This window comes from Sabethes cyaneus, chromosome 1 (genome assembly GCF_943734655.1).
Source record: "Sabethes cyaneus chromosome 1, idSabCyanKW18_F2, whole genome shotgun sequence".
NCBI lineage: Eukaryota > Metazoa > Arthropoda > Insecta > Diptera > Culicidae > Sabethes > Sabethes cyaneus.
This window is the reverse complement of record NC_071353.1, coordinates 81,160,772-81,187,968: the sequence shown is the minus strand read 5'-3', so window position 1 is coordinate 81,187,968 and position 27,197 is coordinate 81,160,772. Positions and strand designations below refer to the sequence as shown.

General features: G+C 41.3%; 1 protein-coding gene across 4 annotated transcripts in view; it reads left to right on the top strand.

The window, feature by feature from the left end:
* LOC128732919 (syntaxin-binding protein 5) overlaps positions 1 to 27,197 on the top strand; it is a 1,693,445-nt gene that overhangs the window by 573,581 nt on the left and 1,092,667 nt on the right. For all 4 annotated transcript variants that reach the window (XM_053826374.1, XM_053826375.1, XM_053826373.1 and 1 more), the window contains 2 exons: positions 4,459 to 4,619; positions 4,683 to 5,145. In XM_053826374.1, coding sequence (XP_053682349.1) covers positions 4,459 to 4,619; positions 4,683 to 5,145 — 624 coding nt within the window. The remainder of the gene's footprint in view (positions 1 to 4,458; positions 4,620 to 4,682; positions 5,146 to 27,197) is intronic.

The following is a 27,197-nucleotide window of genomic DNA, read 5'->3' as shown; positions in this document are numbered from 1 at the left end:
ACCACTACTGGTACTACCACAACTACTGGAGCCTCTACCCTATTGTTGTTTACAGTCTTCAGTGCAGTGCAGACTAGTATTACCCATATTGATCTAAATTTCTAAATTAATTGTTGCATTTCTAAACCTATTTTGCTAATATTAGAGACAAATAACTGGTTTACTTCATTGAAATGCCTACAACAAACATGAAGCGGGTTATTATGGCCATATGTTGTTCGATGCGTCTGGGTCCAAAGTTATGCGTAATTTAGCAGACTACGACGAGGCGCGTGGAAGTTCAACTGCTCCAGCAGTAACTGCTATCGACGGCCCCCGTTAGTAAGTCGAAAATAAATAATCTTCGCGATAATACTCTTCTTTTTACTAGCATACTGAGCAGGGATGGTTGAGTCTTATTAACCCTAGACCTAGAGTGAGCGCGCTAAAGTACGCGTAAAAACGCGTTTTCGAAAAACGCGAACAATCATCGAAATTTTATTCAAATCAAATTATTCAAAAGTGTTGGTTGTATACAAAGATTTACTCTTCCTTTTTCTAATAACGCCAAAATATAGCAAAAAAGGATTAAAAAGTGGTCGAAAATTGCTTGTAAAAATAGTGTTGTCCGCGCGCGTGTACTCAGCACACCAGCGCGCCCGCTCTAGGGTTAACAGGCAACGATTTTCATAAGCAGGAAGGTGTAGCGGGTTCTGCCATGGCAAACGGTGCAGAGTATGCCGGATGAATGTGATCGTCGAACTTTATCTTGCTGTCAATTGTAACCCTCAGATCCTTGACGGAGCTGCAGCGTGTTATTTCGTGTGCGAATATACAGTATGTAAATCGTTGAGGATTGCAAAGGCGGCAGTAAAAAACAACGTTGCATTTCGATACATGTACTTCAATACCGTTTACGAGGCAGCAACGCGGCAGGTTGTCGCGATCGAGAGAGGAAGTGATAGTACAGAAGATTTTTAGGTCGTCAGCGAACAACAATTTCTCGGAATTGATCCAATTACAAATATCATTCACGAAAAGTGCAAAGATTAATGGTTCTAGGATACTGCCTTGAGGTACTTAGTTCCTTGAACATTCACGGAAGCCGCCCGGTCAGTCAAATAAGAGTACAACCAAAGATTTTTCTATCAATTGGTGCAAAAATATTGAAAATCGATCAGAAAACTGCTGAGTGTTCAAAATCATTTTTCGAGATAGATTTTTTAGAATAATTTAGCCAAATTTTGGCGTAAAACGTAGTCCAATGACAAAATACATTTTTTTATTATGTTGTAATCAGCCCGATGTCATCAATACACTCTCATATATGATTTGACAGTACCCCCATACTGATGCGCCCCTTGATGCTGGGCCCCAAACAACAATACACTCAAGTCTATGTTTCGACATTTTTTGTATTAGTTAATAAGGGCCATTAGGGCAAGCTTTGCCTGTTGGTAACAATCTATACCTATAAAGAAGGATTTCTGTCTGTCTGTCTGTCTGTCTGTCCTGTGTTCCTTATAGAATCAAAAACTACTACAAGAATCAAAAACTACTATAGAATCAAAAACTACTCGGCGTGAAAATTTGCATGTAGAGGTTTTTGGGGCCAGGAAAGGTTTTAGTGATGGTTAGAGACCCCTCCCCCACTAAGAGGGGGGGCTCCCATACAAATGAAATACAAATTTCTGCATAACTCGAGAACTAATCAAGCAAATAGAACCAAATTTGGCATGTGGGTGTTTTCGGTGACAAGAATTTATTCTAGGGTAATTTGAGACCCCTCCCCTCTTTATAAGGGGAATTATAACTCCTCTCCCCTTTAAGAGGGGGGGTTTCCATACAAATTTCCTCATAACTCGAGAACTAATCAAGCAAATGGAACCAAATTTGGCATGTGAAAGTTTTCGAGGGCAAGAAAATTTTCTATGTTGAATTAGGACCCCTCCTCACTTTAAGAGGGGGGGCTCCTGTACAAATGAAATACCAATTTCCTCATAACTCGAGAACTAATCAAGCAAATGGAACCAAATTTGGCATGTGTGTGTTTTTGGAGACAAAATTTTTTTCTATGATGAATTGGGACCCCTCCCCACTCTAAGAGGGGGGGCTCCTGTACAAATGAAATACAAATTTCCTCATAACTCGAGAACTAATCAAGCGAATTGAACCAAATTTGGCATATGTGTGTTTTTGGAAACAATTTTTTTTCAATGATGAATTGGGACCCCTCCCCACTTTAGGAGGGGGGGTCCTATACAAACGAAATACAAATTTCCTCATAACTCGAGAACTAATCCAGCAAATGGAACCAAATTTGGCGTGTAGGTGTTTTTGGAGGCAAGAATTTTTTCTGTGATGAATTAGGACCTCTTCCCACATTAGGAGGGGGGGCTCCAATACAAATGAAATACAAATTTCCCCATAACTCGAGAACTAATCAAGCAAATAGAACCAAATTCGGCATGTGGAGGTTTTTGGAGGCAAAAATATTTTCTACGGTGAATTAGGATCCTTCCACACTTCAAGAGGGGGGGCTTCTACACAAATGAAATACAAATTTCCTCATAATTCGAGAACTAATCAAGCAAATGGAACCATATTTGGCATGTGGGTGTTTTTGGAGGCAACCATTTTTCCCATTATGAATTAGGACTTCTTACCTTTTTAGGAGGGGGGGGGCTCCCATTCAAACGAAATACAAATTTGCTCATAACTTTAGAACTAATCAAGCAAATGGAACCATATTTGGCATGTGAGAGTTTTAGATGGCAGAATTTTTTTTCTGTGGTGTATTACGACCCCTTTCCCTTTTAAGAGGGTGGGCTCCCATACAAATGAAATACAAATTTCCTTATAATTTGAGTACTAATCAAGCAAATGGAACCAAATTTAGCATGTAGGAGATTTTTGAGTCTTGAATTTATTTTATGATAGTTAGAGACCTCTCACCCCTGTGGTAGGGGGATATGGATTCTCATACAAACAAAACAGAATTTTTTGCGAAACTCAAAAACTAATCCAACTCGAGAAATTCGAGACTCTTCCATAAAACATTAATCAATAACAAGACCACAAAAATTATCTATAGTAACACTAGATCATTCAGGACGAGACGGTCGCGAGTGTTGCCGGTGACCCGCCGTCGGAAGCGCCGCCCACTGGGGGGCTTGCAAAACTCGAGATAGTGACAAAGATCATCCGGGATTCATGATTTATGTACAACACAGGTTAATTTGTGGCAATACGAAGTTTGTCGGGTCAGCTAGTAAATAAATAAATAAATAAATAAATAAAAGTCGCTTTTTACGCGAAGGATACGTCCCGCGTAAATTCCGAAAATCGCGTAAAAAAAATCGCGTAAATTCCGAAAATCGCGTAAAATAAACCGCGTAAATTCCAAAATTCGCACACAAAAAAACCAAAATTTCGCTTGACCAAACTCGTGACTTTAGTCATGACCTTGAAATGAGGTCAGGCACATATTAATATTTTTTTGAAACGATGATTCTACAATTGATGAAGGGACGGTAAGGGAAAGTAATGAAGAAGGATTTTTTTCCGGGAATGAAGGGGAAGGGGGGGGGGGGGTAATAGGTAGCTATGCTTAACAAGTTGTCGTTGTGGGTTCAAATCCGGTTATAATCTCTGATTACAGCTTAGTTCGACCCATGCACCTTCCAGCATTGGACAAAAGGTAGGAGTCACAACGACAACTTGTTAAGCATAGTTACCTATTACCCCCCCCCTTCCTTTCCACCCTTCCGCTTCATTCCCGGAAAAAATCCTTCTTCATTATTTTCCCTTACCGTCAATCAATTGTAGAATCATCGTTTCAAAAAAAAAAAATATCAAAATTTCGCGTAAAAAAAACTTTGTGGATTTTAACACTACGCGAAAAAATAGACGTTTTGAACACATCCGCGTAAATTCCGAAAATCGCGTAAAAAAACCGCGTAAATTCCGAAAATCACGTAAAAAAATCCGCGTAAATTTCGAAATTCGCGTAAAAACAATCGCTTAAAAACCGCGTAAAAAGCGACTTCAGTGTAAAGCGATTTATGGCGACAGTTATTGGTTTATTCGAGCAGCGCAGCTTGTTATTGTTTACATTGTTATGTAGAAGAATATATACTCTTTTACTAGTTATATTATGTTGTCGTTACCAGTAAGTGTCAGGAGCATAACCAAACAAAAACGTATAACATTAGACGTCACGTAAAATACTTAATGGCCGCTCCATTGAATTTTTATGAAGTGATTTCCCGCCCAGCCACAGAAAAATGGTGATGTGCCGAGTGGTCGGTTGTAATCTCCAACAGCCAAAACCATCTAGCAAATATAGATCGATCTAATTTGTATACCAATATATGAATGCGTGTGTTTTCGTGAATGTATATCATATGTGTTGGCGTATGTGTGGTATATCTAATAAACGTTGCACTGCACTGACATGATTATTTCGTTTATTTTCAGTGAACAATTTACAATATTTTCTGGTGGCCTACCAACCGAAAAATGTAGTAGTAAGTCGCACTGCATTACAGTATTAATTCAGGGTAAATCAACAACAGTATTAGAAATGGAACATCCCGTCGTAGACTTCATCACCGTTTGTGAAAGTCCATGGGCGAGTGGTTTGTATTTTTATATCAAAATCAGTGATCAAATGTTACACTTATATATATATATATATTTAGAATTACAGGAACCCTACGCCATCGCAGTGCTATTGCAAAATGATTTAGTACTAATAGATCTATTAACAACAGGTTATCCTACTTTCGAGTCGCCTTATTCGATGGACATTCACGAGTCCCAAGTAACGTGTTGTACATATCTGGCAGATTGCCCATCTGATTTAGTGCCAGCGTTTTATTCAGTAGGAAGAAACACCTCAACGCGTCGATTGGGGTATTCAGAACGGGAATGGCCTATCAGCGGAGGAGAATGGCAACCTACTTCATGTAGTTATTCCGAAATAGTTATGACTGGTCACCTCGACGGGTCCATAAAGTTTTGGGATTCAAGTGCTGGAACTTTACAAGTGCTTTATAAATTAAAAACATCAAAAATTTTTGAAAAAACTAGAACGAGATCTATAGAAGCTACCGAAGACGAACCTTTATCAATTTCTACACTATCGTTATGTGCCGAATCAAGGTAAGAAAAGATCGATATTTCTCAGAAAAGACAGTACTAAAACCACTTACCTACCATACTATTTATGTTTTACCTTTGTTATACTATAACAAAGGTTTAGGAATTGGTCGAAAAACACGTAATTGATCCGAGGCCCGAAGGGCCGAGCCACATATTCCAATCGACAAGATTCGGCGAACTGAGCAATGTCTGTGTGTGTGTGTGTGTGTGTGTGTGTGTGTGTGTGTGTGTGTGTGTGTGTGTGTGTGTGTGTGTGTGTGTGTGTGTGTGTGTGTGTGTGTGTGTGTGTGTGTGTGTGTGTGTGTGTGTGTGTGTGTGTGTGTGTGTGTGTGTGTGTGTGTGTGTGTGTGTGTGTGTGTGTGTGTGTGTGTGTGTGTGTGTGTGTGTGTGTGTGTGTGTGTGTGTGTGTGTGTGTGTGTGTGTGTGTGTGTGTGTGTGTGTGTGTGTGTGTGTGTGTGTGTGTGTGTGTGTGTGTGTGTGTGTGTGTGTGTGTGTGTGTGTGTGTGTGTGTGTGTGTGTGTGTGTGTGTGTGTGTGTGTGTGTGTGTGTGTGTGTGTGTGTGCTTTCTGATTCATGATTTTGATACGGGAACATCGCAGTTAAATTAGCATTTGCAGATTGACAGTCAAGCCCCCGTCGAGAACTCACAGATATGCGCATCAATGTATATACATACGGTATTTTATATATTTCCTAGTTGAATTATTGGTTTAAGAAATCCTACATGAGCGTTTGACCCAATTGTATGAAAACAACAAAAACTGATTTTCTCAAAATATTACCAATCCCAAATTAAAATGGGTTTGTGGAACTAACTTTGTCTAGAATTATGAGACATATTGTAGGAATACTCGAGGATTCAAAACTGTCAACAGTTTATGAAAATTGACTCCCCAGCTAGCACCAACTCGTATATCAATGTACGAAAACTATCGTAAATATCTCCTAACAAACTCAAAATCGTAACTATGAAAATGCTAGCTGGGTCATTTCAAATGGCGTTTGTGGAGTTTCTCAAACAAACGATACAATTCTTTTAACTATGTTGGAGTTTTCTTTCCGATTAGATAACTTATAATGCCAGCTACTGGTTCACGCAAAGCTAGGGTTGCCAAGTGGCCGGTTTTTGGCCGGCCCGACCGGTTTTTCACCTGCAAAGCCGGTGGCCGGTCAATCCTGCAAAAAGGCCGGTTTTCCGACATAGGAAGTCCTATTGGTACATTTTTCCTGATTTGTTAAATTTTCTGATAAATTTATTAGCAATCCTGAGCAGTGGATCATTGGAGATAGCCAGTTTTGCAGTGACAATACTTTGCTTCTGGCGGTAATATACATTAAATTGTACACCAGCACCAGAAGCAACTATTGACAACTTTGAGTAAAAAATGCCGGCGTGTCGCTACCTGCTGCGATGGTGAGAAAAACGAAAACAAATGTCAGATGCGGTACATTTCATAAAAAAAATTCAGTAAATTTAATTTTTAACTGGTTTTCGATTGAAAACTTTACTGAATTTTTGTCAGGTTTTGTAAGAAATTTGCTTTTTACAAGTTATTTTAAAAACACTTTTAAAATAGTGAATTGAAAGAGCATAAATTTGAAGAATACTGTAAAAGTTAGTGTGGCTTAACTAATCGACCACTGCAGTGATCCTAAAGCAGTTTTTGCATATTATTGGAATGTTTTTCTAACAGTTCGGTATGGGAAAGCAGAGAGATCGGACGCTTGTACGCTTTCGCGCGACGCAGAATCGAAAGATCAGAAGTTTTCGCTGTGATTTAATGTACGCGAGTGCCTTTAGTTGGAATTCGTATATCCAAGAGTGATTAACGATGAGTTTATACTCCGCGGATCGGAATGAGTGATGTTTTGGGCTAATTATGATGAAAAGAGCGATTCCGAAGCAAGCTATTTCAGTTTTTTCCTTTGTCGGTTATGCATGTCTGCACAGAACAGAAGTGGAAGTTAAAATCCAAACAGGTACTTGCTACTTTCTGCAGATACTAGTGAACCTGGCGGTGGCGAGTCACTTTTTTCGACGAAAACACCCGAACGCTTACGAATGCACACGAAAGCATATGAAATCTGCTCTGCGATTGGTAGCGAGCGTTCTGCTTATATTGCTGTTATTCGCTTCTGTGCGAAAACCTTCCCAAAAGAAAAATAAAAGCAAAAAAGACTCTGTTACCAGTTTTGATCGCCGAATCGTTCGGACTTCCACTTCTGTTCTGTGATGTCTGTGTATTCAAGCAATGACATTGCCCACTCAGTTATGTGCGTCTTTATAGAGCGCAAGAAAATTTCAGTTTCGGCAGTTCGTGTAATAAAATAATGTGTTTCGAATGCCAAGTGCATGTGTGTTAGTGAAGCAGTTCGGGCTTGTTAAGGGGAAACCGAAAGTGGCTCAAAGATGGCTGGATAAATGGCTACCATTCGAAGCATGTATTGTTTTGCGCCTTAAAAATGCATCTGTATTGGCAGAGCACGCTTTCGCCACGTAATCAGTACTTCCAGCGCTGTTATAATGTCCTAAAACTTGTAATTCAATTTATCGATCTGCTGTGTATCAATAAACGCTCAGCAAAACATAATTGCTAATGGAAAATAAATTTAACTGAACATATCGATCATTACGTGTTCATAAAAGCGACCAATGTATAATTTGGAATTAGTTAATAGATATTTGGTTACGCACATATTTCGTTGAACTAGCGATTTCCGAAAAAGCAGCAACACAGTATCAAACTTTCATTACAGCAATGAGCTTTTAAAGAGCTTTCAACTTTCGCCGCATCGATGAGTTTAGAGTGAAATAAACAAACAAAACGCAAACGCAGGAATCAAAAACGCAATCCGATGCAAGCGGATTAATTAAACATCCTAGTGATCCTACGCATTATTCAGTTGCTGCTGTTAATTTTGATTGAATCGGAATGCCTTGATAAAGAAAACAAACCCTTTTTCGGGATGTTTGTAGTCAGTGCGGTTGGTTGCGGATCAGCTGTTTATGTTTGCAAGCTCCGCTATTTGACATATATTACCAATACTAATGCAATATTCAAATAAACGTTTAGGTTTTTAACGAACACATGAGATGTACAGTACAGTGTTTGTCGCACTAACACAATAACGTTAGCCACTTTCGGTTCCGCCTTAAGGTGAAATTAGCAGTCATCGATTCTGCCAAATTCAAAAGCAGTTTTTTTGTTTGAAACAAAAATGCTATTCATGAAAATATATTCGATGCGTTCAGATTGGCAAGAAGAATGCAGTATTTACATTTTTATAAACAGAATCCCGTTTTTGGGCCCAACAACTGCTTCCGAAATTGGGCTCTCCGACGAAAAGTGAATGACTGCTAATTTCCCGTTAATTTTGCTTGTTTTTGCTAGCACATAGTTTCGTGCTTTCCGTGTGTGCATGTCGCTGTGCTACTTGCGTTGAAGCCGCTGACGAATAAACCGGATCATTGCCGTTCGTCTTTTCGTGTTTTTGCTTGCTAGTGGTGGGAATAAGAGACCATCATGCAGTTAGTGTGTACGGGTACCATGCTCCACATCTGTATGGTCTAACGTGTAGTGTAGAGTGGACAGAGGACGTTCCGATCCGACGAGTGCTTAGATAAGTAGTGGTTTGACTGTTTGTTTTTTTAGGCTAAAGACTGATGTGTGGCGATGTCTTTCTTTTGTGCTGTCCGTTTTGAACCTTACACAGTCGCAGACTGATGGCCCATCGGGTGGCTGATTCGGTTAATAATACTGTGTAGAGTTTTAAACAATTGAATGCACTTTTAAAATATAGTTTATTAATTAGTATATGACTGCGATACATAAACGAGTGTAGAACCATTGCCACTATAATAGATATTTACATATATTGTATATTCATATTACTCATTATTTAATACATTTACATATACATCATTAAAAGGGAAGGGAGGGAGCATCAGGGTACCGAATGAATCGAAGACTGGATGAGGGATGTGGTAACCAGCCCAAGTCATATAAGGTCGGAGAGGATTTTGACGCGCCCTTCTAGCACACAAATCATCACGCAAGATAAGTTTGCACGGCGAAGTTATGTATCTAGAAACCAGAGGTCTATGCTGGAAGGAGTGTCTTATATTCCCGTGGAAACATATAAGCGACATTGCTTATAGATCCACCCAACCCCTTTTGGTCCTTCACGAACAGCATTGACATGAAAGTTGCTAGGTAGATAAATTCGATTCTGCAGTAATTCTACTTGCATACAATGGGAAACCCTTGAGGTGATGGTGGCTACCCCCATACATACATACATACATTATTGGAATGTTTTTCTACTTTACAAGATCCTTATGCTTGTTTTGTATCTGTTCAAGCCAAAGTTTTGAAGATTCGAATATCTTTCAGTCTTATCAAACCATGTTGCTCTGGCACTACATGAAAATATGAATACTCTCTTTAGTTATCCTGAATCTCGCTTGCAATAGCCTGGTTTATATAAATTTCACAAAAAAAAGGTTTTACCACTCAAGCACGTGGATTTTTATAATTTAGCGTGATATGTAACCTGTCTGTTGTCGCATAAATATACAAAAACATTATTTTCTCGTATATACTGTAAACAAACCACTGACAAAGTATATACCAAAAATAAAGTACTCAATTTTCTTACATTTTGCAATAATAATTTTACTTGTACTTGTTTCACTACATTAAGAAAATTAAATAAATCAGAGGGGTTGTGTACAAGACGCGACCGCATATATAGGTGACGCAGGTCTACGTAAGTCTCTTTGTAGTGATAGTAGCATGTATTCATGCTTGTAATCATTCGATTACATGCTATATGAAACATATATACATGCTACATGCGTTGTATGTAACATTTATCAAAGTAGTAACATTGCATACGTTAAATTCTTCAGAGTTATTTCTATGTGCATTTGGAAACAATTTAACAAAACCAAGAACACAAACTATTGCTATCCTGCTACCTTACTGAAATTAAAGATTGTTTTTATTACCCATGGTTCCCCACGTTGAAGGGATTTTACCAATTCAATCCTATTTTATCAACAGCACATCTTTTCACTACACTTCTAATGAAACGGCAAGCATGCGTATTCATACAGAGTCATATTATAACCGAACACTGCAGCTGTAGCACATTTTTCCAACACAGATATCAAATTCGCCTAGGTTTAATCGTCTCGCAGTAAAAAATTTGCGATCTGTTGGGACAACAAACTTGTGTCATTTTTCTGGCACACTTCCCTAACACAGACATCAAATTTGACTAGGTTTAATCGCGTTCGTAAGAAATCTGTTGGAACTAGGGGGCTTTGTTACTCTTTCTGATGTACTTCCCAAGCAAGGACATCAAAATGGTCTAGGTTTAATCGCGATGTTAAGAAATCTTGTAGAAACGAGGGAACTTGGTCACTTGTTTTGGCTTACTTCCCAAGCACAGATATCAAATTGGGATAGGTTTAGATCACCGTAAAGAATCTTCCAACCAATCACGAAGCGAGAATTCTGGTAAAATATTGGTTCATTTATTTCAATTTTTCAATAGTTCAACATCAAGAATCCATACTTTTCTTCATTTGGGTCAGTTCTTAGAAGATTTTCCGATCGATTGGTGTAAGAATATTGAAAATCGATCGGAAAACCGCTGAGCTATTAGCGCTCAAAACCTTTCATTTTTCGTGACGCTCGCATTTTTCGATTTTTTGGAATGACACCCTATCTCAAAACTTGCCGTAAGACGTAGTCCTACGTCAAAAGTGAACTTTTTTCCGATTCTTCAAGCAAACTGTCAACTTTCTCACCGTTCGGCTAGTTCCAAAGACCACCACCGTCAGCGCATAAGTTTCTGTCGAACAGGTCAATAGTTGTCTTCTAGTATCTTCAATAATCCATGCAATATTCGTTGTGGTTGCGATTCCGACGACTACCTAAAGAATAATCAACGCACATTACACATTCCAGGCAAATCCTCTAGTTGTATGCTGCCACAATCCCCCCCCCCCTCGCGGTTTTTGAAGGCAGGACCGACCGGCCGGTTTTTGAAATTTTCGGACTTGGCAACCCTACGCAAAGCATATACGTTCAAGTCATTGCGTCACCGTGATGAACGGAAAAACAAAGAAGCAAACCGAATTTCTTATTGTTACTTATATTTTCTTTAAAAAATTGCTCGAGAATTCGATTTGTAACAGTTTCACTAAGTACTTGAAGACATCTACATTTTACATCCGACTTTGACGAGCTTAAACATAAATTATATGTAACTGTTTGACAAATTGATTATTTCCATCTGAATCTATAAAAAATAACTAAACCTGCATGTGTAAATATGATAAAAGCTCAAAAAGCTTATTTTTTATTGTAAACGAAGTCTAAAAAATTCATTTTGCTTGTTAATTTTGGCTCGCCTGGCAGGAAAAATATAGCTACTTGTTTGAAACGGTTTTTTCTAATTCAAACCCTATTTAAAAAACTTTGCTTTAATGGCATAAATACGAAATCTAAATGAAACTCATCTTTCATAGAAGCCAAAACAATGCAATTTTCATTTACTGTTTCAATGCCAAAACATCCGTCGTGCATTGCAAATAATATTTTTGGATCATTTCATATTTTATGCACAATACGTATAACTTTTATATGCTAGGAGTCTTATTAACTAAGCTGCAGTTAATTGTACAAAATGTAACAACACAACTAGACTCTGCACATAAATATTTTATTTGAAACGCGTACGCGACAGTTCATTTCATTTGATTTTATCAATATAAAAGTTATCGAATTAAATACCGCAACACTGCTACCGCTGCAGCGCACCGAGAACGGTATTGTCAATTGCAAGGAAAATTGTACCACCCAAAGTGCGATATCGCTCATAAAAGTACTATTTTGCATTAAATCGTTTCGGTATCTTCGGCGCACTTATTGCTTGGAAGATAACGAAAAAGTGCGCCGAAGACACCGAAACGATTTAATGCAAAATAGCACTTTTATGAGCGATATCGCACTTTGGATGGTACAATTTTCCTTGCAATTGACAATAGCCGAAAAAATAGAAACAATCCTATCTCTCTGACAAGACCGGTAGCGGTGAACCGCTGTGCGCTGATTGGTTGACGAACAGCGGAATGGAACGGCAGCGGAACGGCAACCGTCAGTGGGATACAGCCTTTACTGCTTTACGCATTCAGTTGCTTCGGGTTCTGCAAAGCTGGTTTTCTACCGACAGGTTAATTTTTATTAATTACCCGTTTCGTGCACTTTTTATTTACTGCTGCCGTTTTACATTACACTTAGCTTCATGTTGCTCGCACGTTTACTTAGGTTTAAGTGCTTTGGCGATTTTTTGTACCTTCGACAGGTCAATTTTTTGGTTCGCACACCACTGTAGCATGTGCGATTGGGCTCTATCGGCTAGATAGTCACCGACGGGCTCTGCTTGTTTTTTTTTTATAATTTTTACGCTGTTCTTTGCTATTCTTTGCTGCTGCAACGACAGCACTATGGGCCAGAAATTGAAATTTCGGGACAAATATATTTGCGGTTAAACGGCGTGTCTCAGCTCAATGTAGTCTTCGGCAACTTTTTGAATGAAAAAATGATGCATCTTTTGAAGGGGTCTTCCAATATTTACGTGTTACTTTAACAACAATTTGAGTAATAACTTTTTGAGTAAATTTTTTTCACCTTTTTGGTTTCAGAATATAAAAGATAAACCAATTTCAAGTATTTTTTTTTGAAGATATCAAACTTCTACCTTTTACCCATTTTCAGCAATAGACCTTTGTTTATAAACGACCCCTCAAATCACATTTCTTCTTGTAACATGTTTATTTCAACAGACAGCTCAATGTGATGTTCTAGACAACATTTTGCACATTAAAGAGGAATATTTTTGCTGGAGACGGTTTCGCTTTTTCTGCATTAATTAATAAGATATAACTGTTTTTAGGCTAAAAACCGTTTGATGAAAAATATGTATTTTTTCAAGGGTGGTGTCTTCGGAGAAGTAAAATAATAAAATATAGCGCATCTTCGTGCACTATTAGGGTGACCAAGAATTCACCTATTAGGGTGATACAAACTTTTGTTTTCTTAAATAATTTTTAAAAAGTTTTTTTCTCCAAAAGTTGCAGAAAATACTAAAATAAGCAACTTTGCTGAATAAAGTAACTATCTATCTCTTACCGGTTACGAAATATAATGATGTGTTAAAAAGGAGCATTTAAAAATCAATTACACTCAATAACTTTGCACACGATCATTTTATTGCTTACAAATGTTCTACAAAGTTATTTAGTATGTTGAAATACATATTTTCTGTGAAGACTGTTTGACGCTAGGCCGCATATTTATTAAGTTATAAAATGTATGAAAAAAATCCGCACTATTCCCAGGTATTCCCAGCCATGGAAGGTATGGAGGTATGTTCTAGGTATTCTCTGAAATACACATTTGGGCAGATAGCTTTAATAATTCCCTACAAATTGGTATGCAAACTAATTGCAGATACTTCAGATGGCTAAGATATTTGGATTTTTCATCAGACGGTTTTTAACCTAAAATCAGTTATATCTTATTAATTAATGCATATAAAGCTAAACAGTCTTCAGCAAAAATATTCCTCTTTTATGTGCAAAATATTTTCTAGAACATCACATTGAGCTGTCTGTTGAAATAATCATGTTACAAGAAGAAATGTGATTTGAGGGGTCGTTTACAAACAAAGGTCTATTGCTGAAAATGGGTAAAAGGTAGAAGTTTGATATCTTTACAAAAATTACTTCAAATTTAATATTTATTTTGAAACGATGATTCTACAATTGATGAAGGGACGGTAAGGGAAAGTAATGAAGAAGGATTTTTTCGGGAATGAAGGGGAAGGGTGGAAAGGAAGGGGGGGGGGGTAATAGGTAGCTATGGTTAACAAGTTGTCGTTGTGACTCCTATCTTTTGTCCAATGCTGGAAGGTGCATGGGTCGAACCAAGCTGTAATCAGAGATTATAACCGGATTTGAACCCACAACACCTGCCAGGGCGTGTCGCTCACTGGTACCCGTGTACCTTTGAACCACAGAGGCGCTGGACAAAAGAAGTCTGCACAACCCCCCTTATTAACCATAGCGCGACATGGGTTGTTCTATTTTTAGACACACAAATTGTGCCTCTTCCTACACCTACTATAGAAACAACCGACCGAGAAGTTTTAGTCTAACGTCTTTTTACTTTCAGGACGACGACACTATGCAGGCCCCTTACGACTTGCAAGGTACTGCGTGTGACGCTGTTCGTCCGAAAGCGTGTTAGTCCGCGTTTCTCGGCGCGGTTCTTCGGAGAAAGGCTCCGTTCCTATGAAAATTGACCAAACTCGTGACTTTAGTCATGACCTTGAAATGCGGTCAGGCATATATTAATATTTATTTTGAAACGATGATTCTACAATTGATGAAGGGCCTGCATAGTGTCGTCGTCCTGAAAGTAAAAAGACGTTAGACTAAAACTTCTCGGTCGGTGGTTTCTACAGTAGGTGTAGGAAGAGGCACAATTTGTGTGTCTAAAAATAGAACAACCCATGTCGCGCTACGGTTAATAAGGGGGGTTGTGCAGACTTCTTTTGTCCAGCGCCTCTGTGGTTCAAAGGTACACGGGTACCAGTGAGCGACACGCCCTGGCAGGTGTTGTGGGTTCAAATCCGGTTATAATCTCTGATTACAGCTTGGTTCGATCCATGCACGTTCCAGCATTGGACAAAAGATAGGAGTCACAACGACAACTTGTTAACCATAGCTATCTATTACCCCCCCTTCCTTTCTACCCTTCCCCTTCATTCCCGAAAAAATCCTTCTTCATTACTTTCCCTTACCGTCCCTTCATCAATTGTAGAATCATCGTTTCAAAATAAATATTAATATATGCCTGACCGCATTTCAAGGTCATGACTAAAGTCACGAGTTTGGTCAATACTTCAAATTTGTTTATCTTTAATATTTTGAAACCAAAAAGGTAAAAAAAAGTTCACTCAAAAAGTTATTACTTAAATTGTTGTTTAAGTAACGCGTAAATATTAGACGACCCCTTCAAAATATGCATCAATTTTTTATTCAAAAAGTTGCCGAAGACCACATTGAGCTGAGACATACTGTTTAACCGCAAATATTTTTGTCCCGAAATTTTAATTTCTGGCCCATAGTGGACGGTGACAACTATGCATCGACACTGGTGCACAGTGGTCCAAAGAGCGAAATACGTGATCGTGTGATATTGCGCCAAAACGTGAAGTTTTTCGCATATAGTTTCTTTAGGAACATTTCTTGGTATAATAAGCCCCTTCTTGTGAGAGAAATCTTTGGGTGACTAATTCCCTTAAAAGTGAGATACGAAATTTATTTTCTCGTACATTCAAGATACAGATTTGGTACTTTCGGCTAAGTTGTAGTAAATATTAATGCAAACAACTTTGTCAAAGACACCATACTTGTATCTCTTCATGGAAATTATCTATGAAGCGTTATTCGTGGACAAACACTTTAAAACAATTTCTAAACCCTGACTTATTCTGGTCAAATTTTATGTGTTCATAGTGTTCTAGAAAGTTGTTTATCTTACTAAAATCAATGTTTTTGTAGAACATTGTTATACGTTATTTTCTGAAGTTTCGGAGATTTTGAGCTTTTTTGATGAAAAATAGTACTTTTTGAGCTTAAATATTTCCCAAGGTGGCAAATGGTGGCAGATCAAACAATTCGTACTTACAAGTACAGCAAAAAGATGTGTTGCTTATTTTATTTTTAGTTTGAGTAAAGTTAATTGTTAACTGCTTGTTAATTCGTGTTTTCTAATTAAATAGTTATTTATTCACTCCGAGAAAATTCGGCCTTCTGTGACTGTTGTTGAAATTTGGCCATTTGGATTTCAGCCATTCGTGATTCGACCATTTGTGTTTCGGCCATTCGGTACCAGCCCATTATGAGTGTGATCTTTTGAAAAGACACCAATCGAAGGTATTGAACAAAATAGACTTAAGTTAGTTATTTGGAAGTCTTGCTCTTATTAATTGCGGCAAATAATTTTAAGTCTACATTCATTTTCGACTCGAAAATAGGCGAAAAAATTGCTGGTAACTCAACTTGTTAGAAAGATTGTCAACGTAAACAAAATGGCGTTTATTGCATCCGAAGTACATTTTAATTGTTCTATAAACATGACTGAGACGGATTTTCAAAACAACTATAACTTTTGAGGATACAAACGGATACAGACAATTGATACTTGCTTTTAAAGGTTTTTTGTTGTACTTTTAAGTAGGAGTTGTTTGGTCTGCCACCATTTGCCACCTTGGGAAATATTGAGGCTCAAATTAGTACTATTTTTCATCAAAAATGCTCAAAATCTCCGAAACGGCAGAAAATCGCGTATAATAATATTCTACAAAAACGTTGATTTTAGCAAGATAAACAACTTTCTAGAACACTATGAACACGTAAAAGTTGACCAGAATAAGCCAGGGTTTAAAAACTGTTTTGAAGGGTTTTTCCACGAATAACGCTTCATAGACAATTTCCATGAAAAGATACAAGTATGGTGTCTTTGACAAAGTTGTTTGTATTAATATTTACTACAACTTTGCTGAAAGTACCAAACCTGTATCTCGAATGTACGAGAAAATAAATTTCGTATCTCACTTTTAAGGGAATTAATCACCCGAAGGTTTCTCTCACAAGAAGGGGCTTATTATACCAAGAAATGTTCCTAAAGACACTATATGCGAAAAACTTCACGTTTCGGCGCTATATCAAACGATCACGTATTTCGCCGTTTGGACCACTGTGTGGTGGTGGAAATACCGCAAACTGCCTGTTGTTGTTGTACACTGTTGACGATGATTTCCTCCTTAGAAGTTTTTCCGCCCATGATAAAGGTATTCCTGTCTTAACGTAGATTGATTTCTACGACTGTTCACCTGTCGTGTTATATTTCATTGTTGCACGCCCAACTGCTAGCGATGATTTTTATTTTCGTTTCGGTTTAATGTTCATTTCAGGTGCGTAATGTCCCGCAAATCAGCTGTATGGTCGGACGGGCACTATGTTATTTCACTGTATAAAGTTTGACTTGAACCATTCGGTTCATTAGTTCTGGGATCCCATTGCATCTTGCCGCTCGCCGTGTACTGATTTTCACTTCACTTAAACTTTTGGTTCCGAAGAATAGATTCCTTCGTCACGCGTCGCCATCTGGTGGTTTTGTTGATCAACGTGCACTTCTTACAGGAACTGGTATGGTGATATGAAACGACTGCCGAAACGATTTAGTGGACTTAGTATGTTGGTTTATTGATTGGATTATGACTCGATTAAGACTAACTTATCGGTGCGAATGGGCTTCGTTTTATACCCGATCGAACCTCTACACATTGATACAATTTATACTTATTACTAGGAAGATTCCTGGAGTAACCAAGTAGCAAAAGACGCGTAAGCATAAAGTATGCATTGCGCGCGTTAGCATAATATTTCTAGCGACGGCACCGCATTCGGTTTATAGGAATGGGCACGTCTTTTAATATGTATACTACAAAAGTGGGTAGAATACCATAAGTATCTGGTATTTTATTGGTACAAAAGAGCTAAACGCTCATTTATTAGAATACTCGTGCAAGCAGAGTTGAGTCGTCTGGCAATGGATCATTGAAAAAGCTAAAAAATTTCACAGATGGCTCCAGCATAGACTTACTTACTTACTTAGGTGGCTTGCCGTCCTAAGACAAAGCCTGTTGAACAAAATTTCTCCTTGTAACTCGGTTGAGGGCTACCGCTCTCCAATTCCTCGGGCACCGAGTACTCTCCGCCAGATCTCGCTCCACCTGGTCTAACCATCTTGCTCGCTGCGCTCCTGGTCGTCTTGTTCCTACCGGATTTGAGGCGAACACCATCTTTGCAGGGTAGTTGTCCGGCATTCTTGCAACATGCCCTGCCCATCGCATCCGTCCAGCTTTAGCTACCTTCTGGATACTGGGTTCGCCATAGAGCTGTGCGAGTTCATGGTTCATCCTCCGCCTCCATACTCCGTTCTCCTGTACGCCGCCGAAGATCGTTCTTAGCACTCGTCGTTCGAAGACTCCAAGCACTGGCAGGTCCTCCTCGAGTATTGTCCATGTTTCATGCCCGTAGAGAACAACCGGTCTAATAAGCGTCTTGTACAGGGTGCACTTTGTACGGGGACTTAGTCTGCTCGACCGCAATTGCTTGTGGAGCCCATAGTAAGCACGACTTCCGCTGATAATACGCCTCCGAATCTCACGGCTGGTATCATTGTCCGCCGTTACCAGTGAGCCAAGGTAGACAAATTCATCGACTACCTCAAACTCATCGCCGTCGATCAATATACTACTGCCCAAGCGGTGTCGTTCGGCCTCAGTACCGCTGGCCAGCATGTACTTTGTTTTAGACGTATTTACCTTTAACCCAATCTTTTCTGCTTCGCGCTTTAGTCTGGTGTACTGTTCAGCCACCGCCATAGATGTTCTGCCGATAATATCCATGTTATCGGCAAAGCAGACGAATTGACTAGATTTGTTGAATATCGTGCCCCGCGTGTTGATATCCGCTCGGTTCATAACACCTTGTAGCGCTATGTTGAACAGCAGGCATGAAAGACCATCACCTTGACGAAGCCCTCTGTGTGATTCGAATGAACTTGACAATCCACCCGAAATCCGAACACAGCACTGTGTACCATCCATCGTAGATTTAATCAGTTTGATGAGCTTCCTGGGGAAGCTGTTCTCGTCCATGATTTTCCATAGCTCTTTCCGGTCGATGGTATCATATGTGGCTTTGAAGTCAACGAATAAATGATGCGTGGGAACTCTGTATTCACGGCCCTTTTGGAGGATTTGCCGCGGTGTAAATATTTGATCCGTTGTAGACCGACCTTCAACGAAGCCGGCTTGATAAGTTCCTACAAATCTATTCGCAATTGGTGATAGACGGCGGAAAATGATTTGGGACAGCACTTTATAAGCGGCATTGAGAACGGTGATCGCTCGATAGTTCTCACAGTCCAACTTGTCGCCCTTTTTATAGATCGGGCAGATAACCCCATCTTTCCACTCCTCCGGTAGCTGTTCCGTATCCCAAATTCTAACAATTAGTCGGTGCAGACAAACGGCCAGTTTTTCTGGTCCCATTTTAATAAGCTCCGCTCCGATGCCATCTTTTCCAGCTGACTTGTTGTTCTTTAGCTGCATGATGGCTTCCTTAACTTCGCCTATCGTTGGGGCTGGCACCTCTTCCCCGTTTGCTGCACCGTCGAAATCGCTTTCCCCGCCACCATGGTTTTCCGCCTAGGCGCCATTCAGGTGTTCGTCGAAGTGCTGCTTCCACCTATCCGTCACCTCACGATCGTCCGTCAGAATACTGCCAGTCTTATCCCGACACATTTCGGCTCGCGGCACAAAGCCTTTGCGGGATCCGTTCAGTTTCTGGTAGAACTTCCGCGTTTCCTGAGAACGATGCAGCCGCTCCAACTCTGCATATTCCTGCTCTTCCAGGTTGCGCTTTTTCTCCCGAAAGATTCGGTTTCGCTGCATCTTCTTCTGTTTGTGTCTTTCCACGTTCTGACGTGTGGCACTGCGCATCTTGGCCGCCCGCGCAGCGTTCTCCTCATCCATCACCCTCCTACATTCATCGTCAAACCAATCGTTCCGCTGATTCCGGGCCACATGCCCGATGGAGCTCTCCGCTACACTGCTGATGGCTGTTTTGATAGTGTTCCAACAGTCCTCGAGAGGGGTTTCGTCCAGCTCGTCCTCTTCCGGCAGCGCAGCTTGGAGTGAATGCGCGTAGTTTGCGGCGACGTCTGGCTGCTTCAGCCGCGCGAGATCTAACCGAGGCTGGCGTCGGTACCGAATGTTGTTCACAACGGAGAGTCTTGGGCGCATCTTAACCATCACTAGGTAGTGGTCCGAGTCAACATTAGCGCTTCGATAGGATCTGACGTCGATAATGTCTGAGAAGTGCCGACTGTCGATCAAAACGTGGTCGATCTGTGATTCTGTCTGATTTGGTGACCTCCAGGTGTACTTATGGTGGATTCTGTGCTGGAAAAAGGTACTACGTACGGCCATATTCTTGGAGGCGGCAAAGTCGATAAGTCTTAGGCCCATTTCATTGGTTCGCTGGTGTGCACTGAACCTTCCAATCACCGGTTTGTATTCCTCCTCCTGGCCGACCTGAGCATTGAAATCCCCGATGACGATCTTGATATCATGTTTTGGGCAGCGGTCGTATTCACTCTCCAACTGCGCGTAGAATTCATCCTTGTCGTCATCGGTACTTCTGAGGTGAGGGCTGTGCACGTTGATGATGCTTATGTTGAAAAATCGGCCCTTGATTCTCAACCTGCACATTCGAGGATTGATTGGCCACCACCCAATCACCCGTTTTCGCATCTCGCCCATCACTATGAAAGCTGTACCCAGCTCGTGTGTGTTGCCGCAGCTCTGGTAGATGGTATGTCCATCTCTGAACGTACGTACCGTTGAGCTCTTCCAGCACACCTCCTGCAGCGCTACGACGTCGAACTTGCGGCTCTTCAATACGTCGGAGAGCACTCGAGTGCTCCCTTGGAAGTTGAGAGATCGGCAGTTCCACGTCCCGAGTTTCCAATCCATAGTCCTTTTTCGTCGCGTGGGTCTATTCCGATTGTTCCAGTAAGAATATATTTGTTCTTCGTTCCATGCTTTAGTATTTTTCGTGGTGACGGCTTGCAAAGCCTGCTACACCAACCCCCTGTTTCGCCGGAGGGCCAACGAAGCTCGAAAGAGCCCTCCTTTCCTGTCAGCATACGACCTTGGCTTCCACCGGGGTTGGTTACCCGATCTCCACCAAAGTTGCTCGTATCCCGGCTGGTACCACGAGGCGGTAGGAATAGGAGTTGCTGAATAAGAGGCTATGAACCACTGTAGGGTCTATTTTATGCCTACACGTGCACAAGGCACCGACGATACGCATTATTCAGCCGTTTACCAGCCAGCATAGACATGTTCTGTCAAACACACTCGACGAACGTCTATGACCGACTGTCAAACTGCCTTGCAATCTGATTGATTCACCTAAAAAGACCGGTTCAGATTAACCGTGATCAACCGTCAACAACAACAGAACGGCAAGAAATTATGACGTGTAATCTGTATCAGCCTTAAAAATTACTCTAAATATGCCACGTGGGGCCTTAGTGTCCATCTAGCGGTAAGCATGAGCAAAAGCTACCTACAATGATCTATTATGTAACGAGACTTTCTAAAACAGCGAGGCCTGATTTCATCAATTTATTCTTAACACTTTACACTCTGCATTTAAATAAAAGAGGAAAAAAAATAGTAATCATGCAAATAACTCTGAGCAGCCAAGGATTGTCCACTACAATTTTTAACATTTCCTTCTGTCATCGCCAACTGCGAGACCCCCTGAGGCGCGAGGCTCTGTGCGACCTGCGACCGCACAGGTTTGCCGGGCTAAACGCCGACTCTGATCCAGGAAAACGGCCAGTTTCTAACTTAAACCAAACCCCAGAATGCGACCCCGCTATTAACTCAAAATAACAAATCTATATATATATATATATATATATACTAGCTAACCCGACAAACTTCGTATTGCCACAAATTAACCTGTGTTGTACATAAATCATGAATCTCGGATGATCTTTGTCACTTCTCGAGTTTTGCAAGCCCCCCAGTGGGCGGCGCTTCCGACGGCGGGTCACCGGCAACACTCGCGACCGGCTCGTCCTGAATGATCTAGTGTTACTATAGATAGTTTTTGTGGTCTTGTTATTGATTACTGTTTTATGGAAGAGTCTCGAATTTCTCGAGTTGGATTAGTTTTTGAGTTTCGCAAAAATTTCTGTTTTATTTGTATGAGAGTCCATATCCCCCTACCACAGGGGTGAGAGGTCTCTAACTATCATAAAATAAATTCAAGACTCAAAAATCTCCTACATGCTAAATTTGGTTCCATTTGCTTGATTAGTTTTCGAATTATGAGGAAATTTGTATTTCATTTGTGTAGAAGCCCCCCCCTCTTGAAGTGTGGAAGGATCCTAATTCACCGTAGAAAATATTTTTGCCTCCAAAAACCTCCACATGCCGAATTTGGTTCTATTTGCTTCATTAGTTCTCGAGTTATGGGGAAATTTGTATTTCATTTGTATTGGAGCCCCTCCTCCTAATGTGGGAAGAGGTCCTAATTCATCACAGAAAAAATTCTTGCCTCCAAAAACACCTACACGCCAAATTTGGTTCCATTTGCTGGATTAGTTCTCGAGTTATGAGGAAATTTGTATTTCGTTTGTATAGGACCCCCCCTCCTAAAGTGGGGAGGGGTCCCAATTCATCATTGAAAAAAAAATTGTCTCCAAAAACACGCACATGCCAAATTTGGTTCAATTCGCTTGATTAGTTCTCGAGTTATGAGGGAATTTGTATTTCATTTGTACAGGAGCCCCTCCTCTTAAAGTGGGGAGGGGTCCTAATTCACCATAGAAAATTTTCTTGCTCTCGAAAACCTTCACATGCCAAATTTGGTTGCATTTGCTTGATTAGTTCTCGAGTTATGAGGAAATTTGTATGGAAGTCCCCCTTCTTAAAGGGGAGAGGAGTTATAATTCCTCTTATAAAGAGGGGAGGGGTCTCAATTCACCATAGAATAAATTCTTGTCACCAAAAAAACCACCCACATGCCAAATGTTGTTCTATTTGCTTGATTAGTTCTCGAGTTAGGAGGAAATTTGTATTTCATTTGTACAGGAGCCCCCCCTCTTAGAGTGGGGAGGGGTCCTAATTCAACGTAGAAAATTTTCTTGCCCTCGAAAACCTTCACATGCCAAAGTTGGTTCCATTTGCTTGATTAGTTCTCGAGTTATGAGGAAATTTGTATGGAAGCCCCCCCTCTTAAAGGGAAGAGGAGTTACAATTCCCCTTATAAAGAGGGAGGGGTCTCAATTTACCATAGAATAAATTCTTGTCACCGAAAACACCCACATGCCAAATTTGGTTCTATTTGCTTGATTAGTTCTCGAGTTATGAGGAAATTTGTATTTCATTTGTATAGGAGCCCCCCCTCCTAAAGTGGGGAGAGGTTCTTATTCATCATAGAAAACATTCTTGCCTCCAAAAACACCTACATGCCAAATTTGGTTCCATTTGCTGGATTAGCTCTGGAGTTATAAGGAAATTTGTATTTCGTTTGTATAGGAGCCCCCGCCCTCTTAAAGTGGTGAGGGGTCCCAATTCATCATAGAAAAAAATTTTGTCTTCAAAAACACACACATGCCAAATTTGGTTCCATTTGCTTGATTAGTTCTCGAGTTATGAGGAAATTGGTATTTCATTTGTACAGGAGACCCCCTCTTAAAGTGAGAAGGGGTCCTAATTCAACATAGAAAATTTTCTTGCCCTCGAAAACTTTCACATGCCAAATTTGGTTCCATTTGCTTGATTAGTTCTCGAGTTATGAGGAAATTTGTATGGAAACCCCCCCTCTTAAAGGGGAGAGGAGTTATAATTCCCCTTATAAAAAGGGGAGGGGTCTCAAATTACCCTAGAATAAATTCTTGTCACCGAACCCACATGCCAAATTTTGTTCTATTTGCTTGATTAGTTGTCGAGTTATGCAAAAATTTGTGTTTCATTTGTATGAGAGCCCCCCCTCTTAGTGGGAGGAGGGGTTTCCAACCATCACTAAAACCTTTCCTGGTCCCAAAAATCCTCTACATGCATATTTTCATGCCGATTGGTTCAGTAGTTTTTGATTCTATAAGGAACATACAGACAGACAGACAGACAGACAGACAGACAGACAGACAGACAGACAGACAGACAGACAGACAGACAGACAGACAGACAGACAGACAGACAGACAGACAGACAGACAGACAGACAGACAGACAGACAGACAGACAGACAGACAGACAGACAGACAGACAGACAGACAGACAGACAGACAGACAGACAGACAGACAGACAGACAGACAGACAGACAGACAGACTCTGTCTGTCTGTCTGTCTGTCTGTCTGTCTGTCTGTCTGTCTGTCTGTCTGTCTGTCTGTCTGTCTGTCTGTCTGTCTGTCTGTCTGTCTGTCTGTCTGTCTGTCTGTCTGTCTGTCTGTCTGTCTGTCTGTCTGTCTGTCTGTCTGTCTGTCTGTCTGTCTGTCTGTCTGTCTGTCTGTCTGTCTGTCTGTCTGTCTGTCTGTCTGTCTGTCTGTCTGTCTGTCTGTCTGTCTGTCTGTCTGTCTGTCTGTCTGTCTGTCTGTCTGTCTGTCTGTCTGTCTGTCTGTCTGTCTGTCTGTCTGTCTGTCTGTCTGTCTGTCTGTCTGTCTGTCTGTCTGTCTGTCTGTCTGTCTGTCTGTCTGTCTGTCTGTCTGTCTGTCTGTCTGTCTGTCTGTCTGTCTGTCTGTCTGTCTGTCTGTCTGTCTGTCTGTCTGTCTGTCTGTCTGTCTGTCTGTCTGTCTGTCTGTCTGTCTGTCTGTCTGTCTGTCTGTCTGTCTGTCTGTCTGTCTGTCTGTCTGTCTGTCTGTCTGTCTGTCTGTCTGTCTGTCTGTCTGTCTGTCTGTCTGTCTGTCTGTCTGTCTGTCTGTCTGTCTGTCTGTCTGTCTGTCTGTCTGTCTGTCTGTCTGTCTGTCTGTCTGTCTGTCTGTCTGTCTGTCTGTCTGTCTGTCTGTCTGTCTGTCTGTCTGTCTGTCTGTCTGTCTGTCTGTCTGTCTGTCTGTCTGTCTGTCTGTCTGTCTGTCTGTCTGTCTGTCTGTCTGTCTGTCTGTCTGTCTGTCTGTCTGTCTGTCTGTCTGTCTGTCTGTCTGTCTGTCTGTCTGTCTGTCTGTCTGTCTGTCTGTCTGTCTGTCTGTCTGTCTGTCTGTCTGTCTGTCTGTCTGTCTGTCTGTCTGTCTGTCTGTCTGTCTGTCTGTCTGTCTGTCTGTCTGTCTGTCTGTCTGTCTGTCTGTCTGTCTGTCTGTCTGTCTGTCTGTCTGTCTGTCTGTCTGTCTGTCTGTCTGTCTGTCTGTCTGTCTGTCTGTCTGTCTGTCTGTCTGTCTGTCTGTCTGTCTGTCTGTCTGTCTGTCTGTCTGTCTGTCTGTCTGTCTGTCTGTCTGTCTGTCTGTCTGTCTGTCTGTCTGTCTGTCTGTCTGTCTGTCTGTCTGTCTGTCTGTCTGTCTGTCTGTCTGTCTGTCTGTCTGTCTGTCTGTCTGTCTGTCTGTCTGTCTGTCTGTCTGTCTGTCTGTCTGTCTGTCTGTCTGTCTGTCTGTCTGTCTGTCTGTCTGTCTGTCTGTCTGTCTGTCTGTCTGTCTGTCTGTCTGTCTGTCTGTCTGTCTGTCTGTCTGTCTGTCTGTCTGTCTGTCTGTCTGTCTGTCTGTCTGTCTGTCTGTCTGTCTGTCTGTCTGTCTGTCTGTCTGTCTGTCTGTCTGTCTGTCTGTCTGTCTGTCTGTCTGTCTGTCTGTCTGTCTGTCTGTCTGTCTGTCTGTCTGTCTGTCTGTCTGTCTGTCTGTCTGTCTGTCTGTCTGTCTGTCTGTCTGTCTGTCTGTCTGTCTGTCTGTCTGTCTGTCTGTCTGTCTGTCTGTCTGTCTGTCTGTCTGTCTGTCTGTCTGTCTGTCTGTCTGTCTGTCTGTCTGTCTGTCTGTCTGTCTGTCTGTCTGTCTGTCTGTCTGTCTGTCTGTCTGTCTGTCTGTCTGTCTGTCTGTCTGTCTGTCTGTCTGTCTGTCTGTCTGTCTGTCTGTCTGTCTGTCTGTCTGTCTGTCTGTCTGTCTGTCTGTCTGTCTGTCTGTCTGTCTGTCTGTCTGTCTGTCTGTCTGTCTGTCTGTCTGTCTGTCTGTCTGTCTGTCTGTCTGTCTGTCTGTCTGTCTGTCTGTCTGTCTGTCTGTCTGTCTGTCTGTCTGTCTGTCTGTCTGTCTGTCTGTCTGTCTGTCTGTCTGTCTGTCTGTCTGTCTGTCTGTCTGTCTGTCTGTCTGTCTGTCTGTCTGTCTGTCTGTCTGTCTGTCTGTCTGTCTGTCTGTCTGTCTGTCTGTCTGTCTGTCTGTCTGTCTGTCTGTCTGTCTGTCTGTCTGTCTGTCTGTCTGTCTGTCTGTCTGTCTGTCTGTCTGTCTGTCTGTCTGTCTGTCTGTCTGTCTGTCTGTCTGTCTGTCTGTCTGTCTGTCTGTCTGTCTGTCTGTCTGTCTGTCTGTCTGTCTGTCTGTCTGTCTGTCTGTCTGTCTGTCTGTCTGTCTGTCTGTCTGTCTGTCTGTCTGTCTGTCTGTCTGTCTGTCTGTCTGTCTGTCTGTCTGTCTGTCTGTCTGTCTGTCTGTCTGTCTGTCTGTCTGTCTGTCTGTCTGTCTGTCTGTCTGTCTGTCTGTCTGTCTGTCTGTCTGTCTGTCTGTCTGTCTGTCTGTCTGTCTGTCTGTCTGTCTGTCTGTCTGTCTGTCTGTCTGTCTGTCTGTCTGTCTGTCTGTCTGTCTGTCTGTCTGTCTGTCTGTCTGTCTGTCTGTCTGTCTGTCTGTCTGTCTGTCTGTCTGTCTGTCTGTCTGTCTGTCTGTCTGTCTGTCTGTCTGTCTGTCTGTCTGTCTGTCTGTCTGTCTGTCTGTCTGTCTGTCTGTCTGTCTGTCTGTCTGTCTGTCTGTCTGTCTGTCTGTCTGTCTGTCTGTCTGTCTGTCTGTCTGTCTGTCTGTCTGTCTGTCTGTCTGTCTGTCTGTCTGTCTGTCTGTCTGTCTGTCTGTCTGTCTGTCTGTCTGTCTGTCTGTCTGTCTGTCTGTCTGTCTGTCTGTCTGTCTGTCTGTCTGTCTGTCTGTCTGTCTGTCTGTCTGTCTGTCTGTCTGTCTGTCTGTCTGTCTGTCTGTCTGTCTGTCTGTCTGTCTGTCTGTCTGTCTGTCTGTCTGTCTGTCTGTCTGTCTGTCTGTCTGTCTGTCTGTCTGTCTGTCTGTCTGTCTGTCTGTCTGTCTGTCTGTCTGTCTGTCTGTCTGTCTGTCTGTCTGTCTGTCTGTCTGTCTGTCTGTCTGTCTGTCTGTCTGTCTGT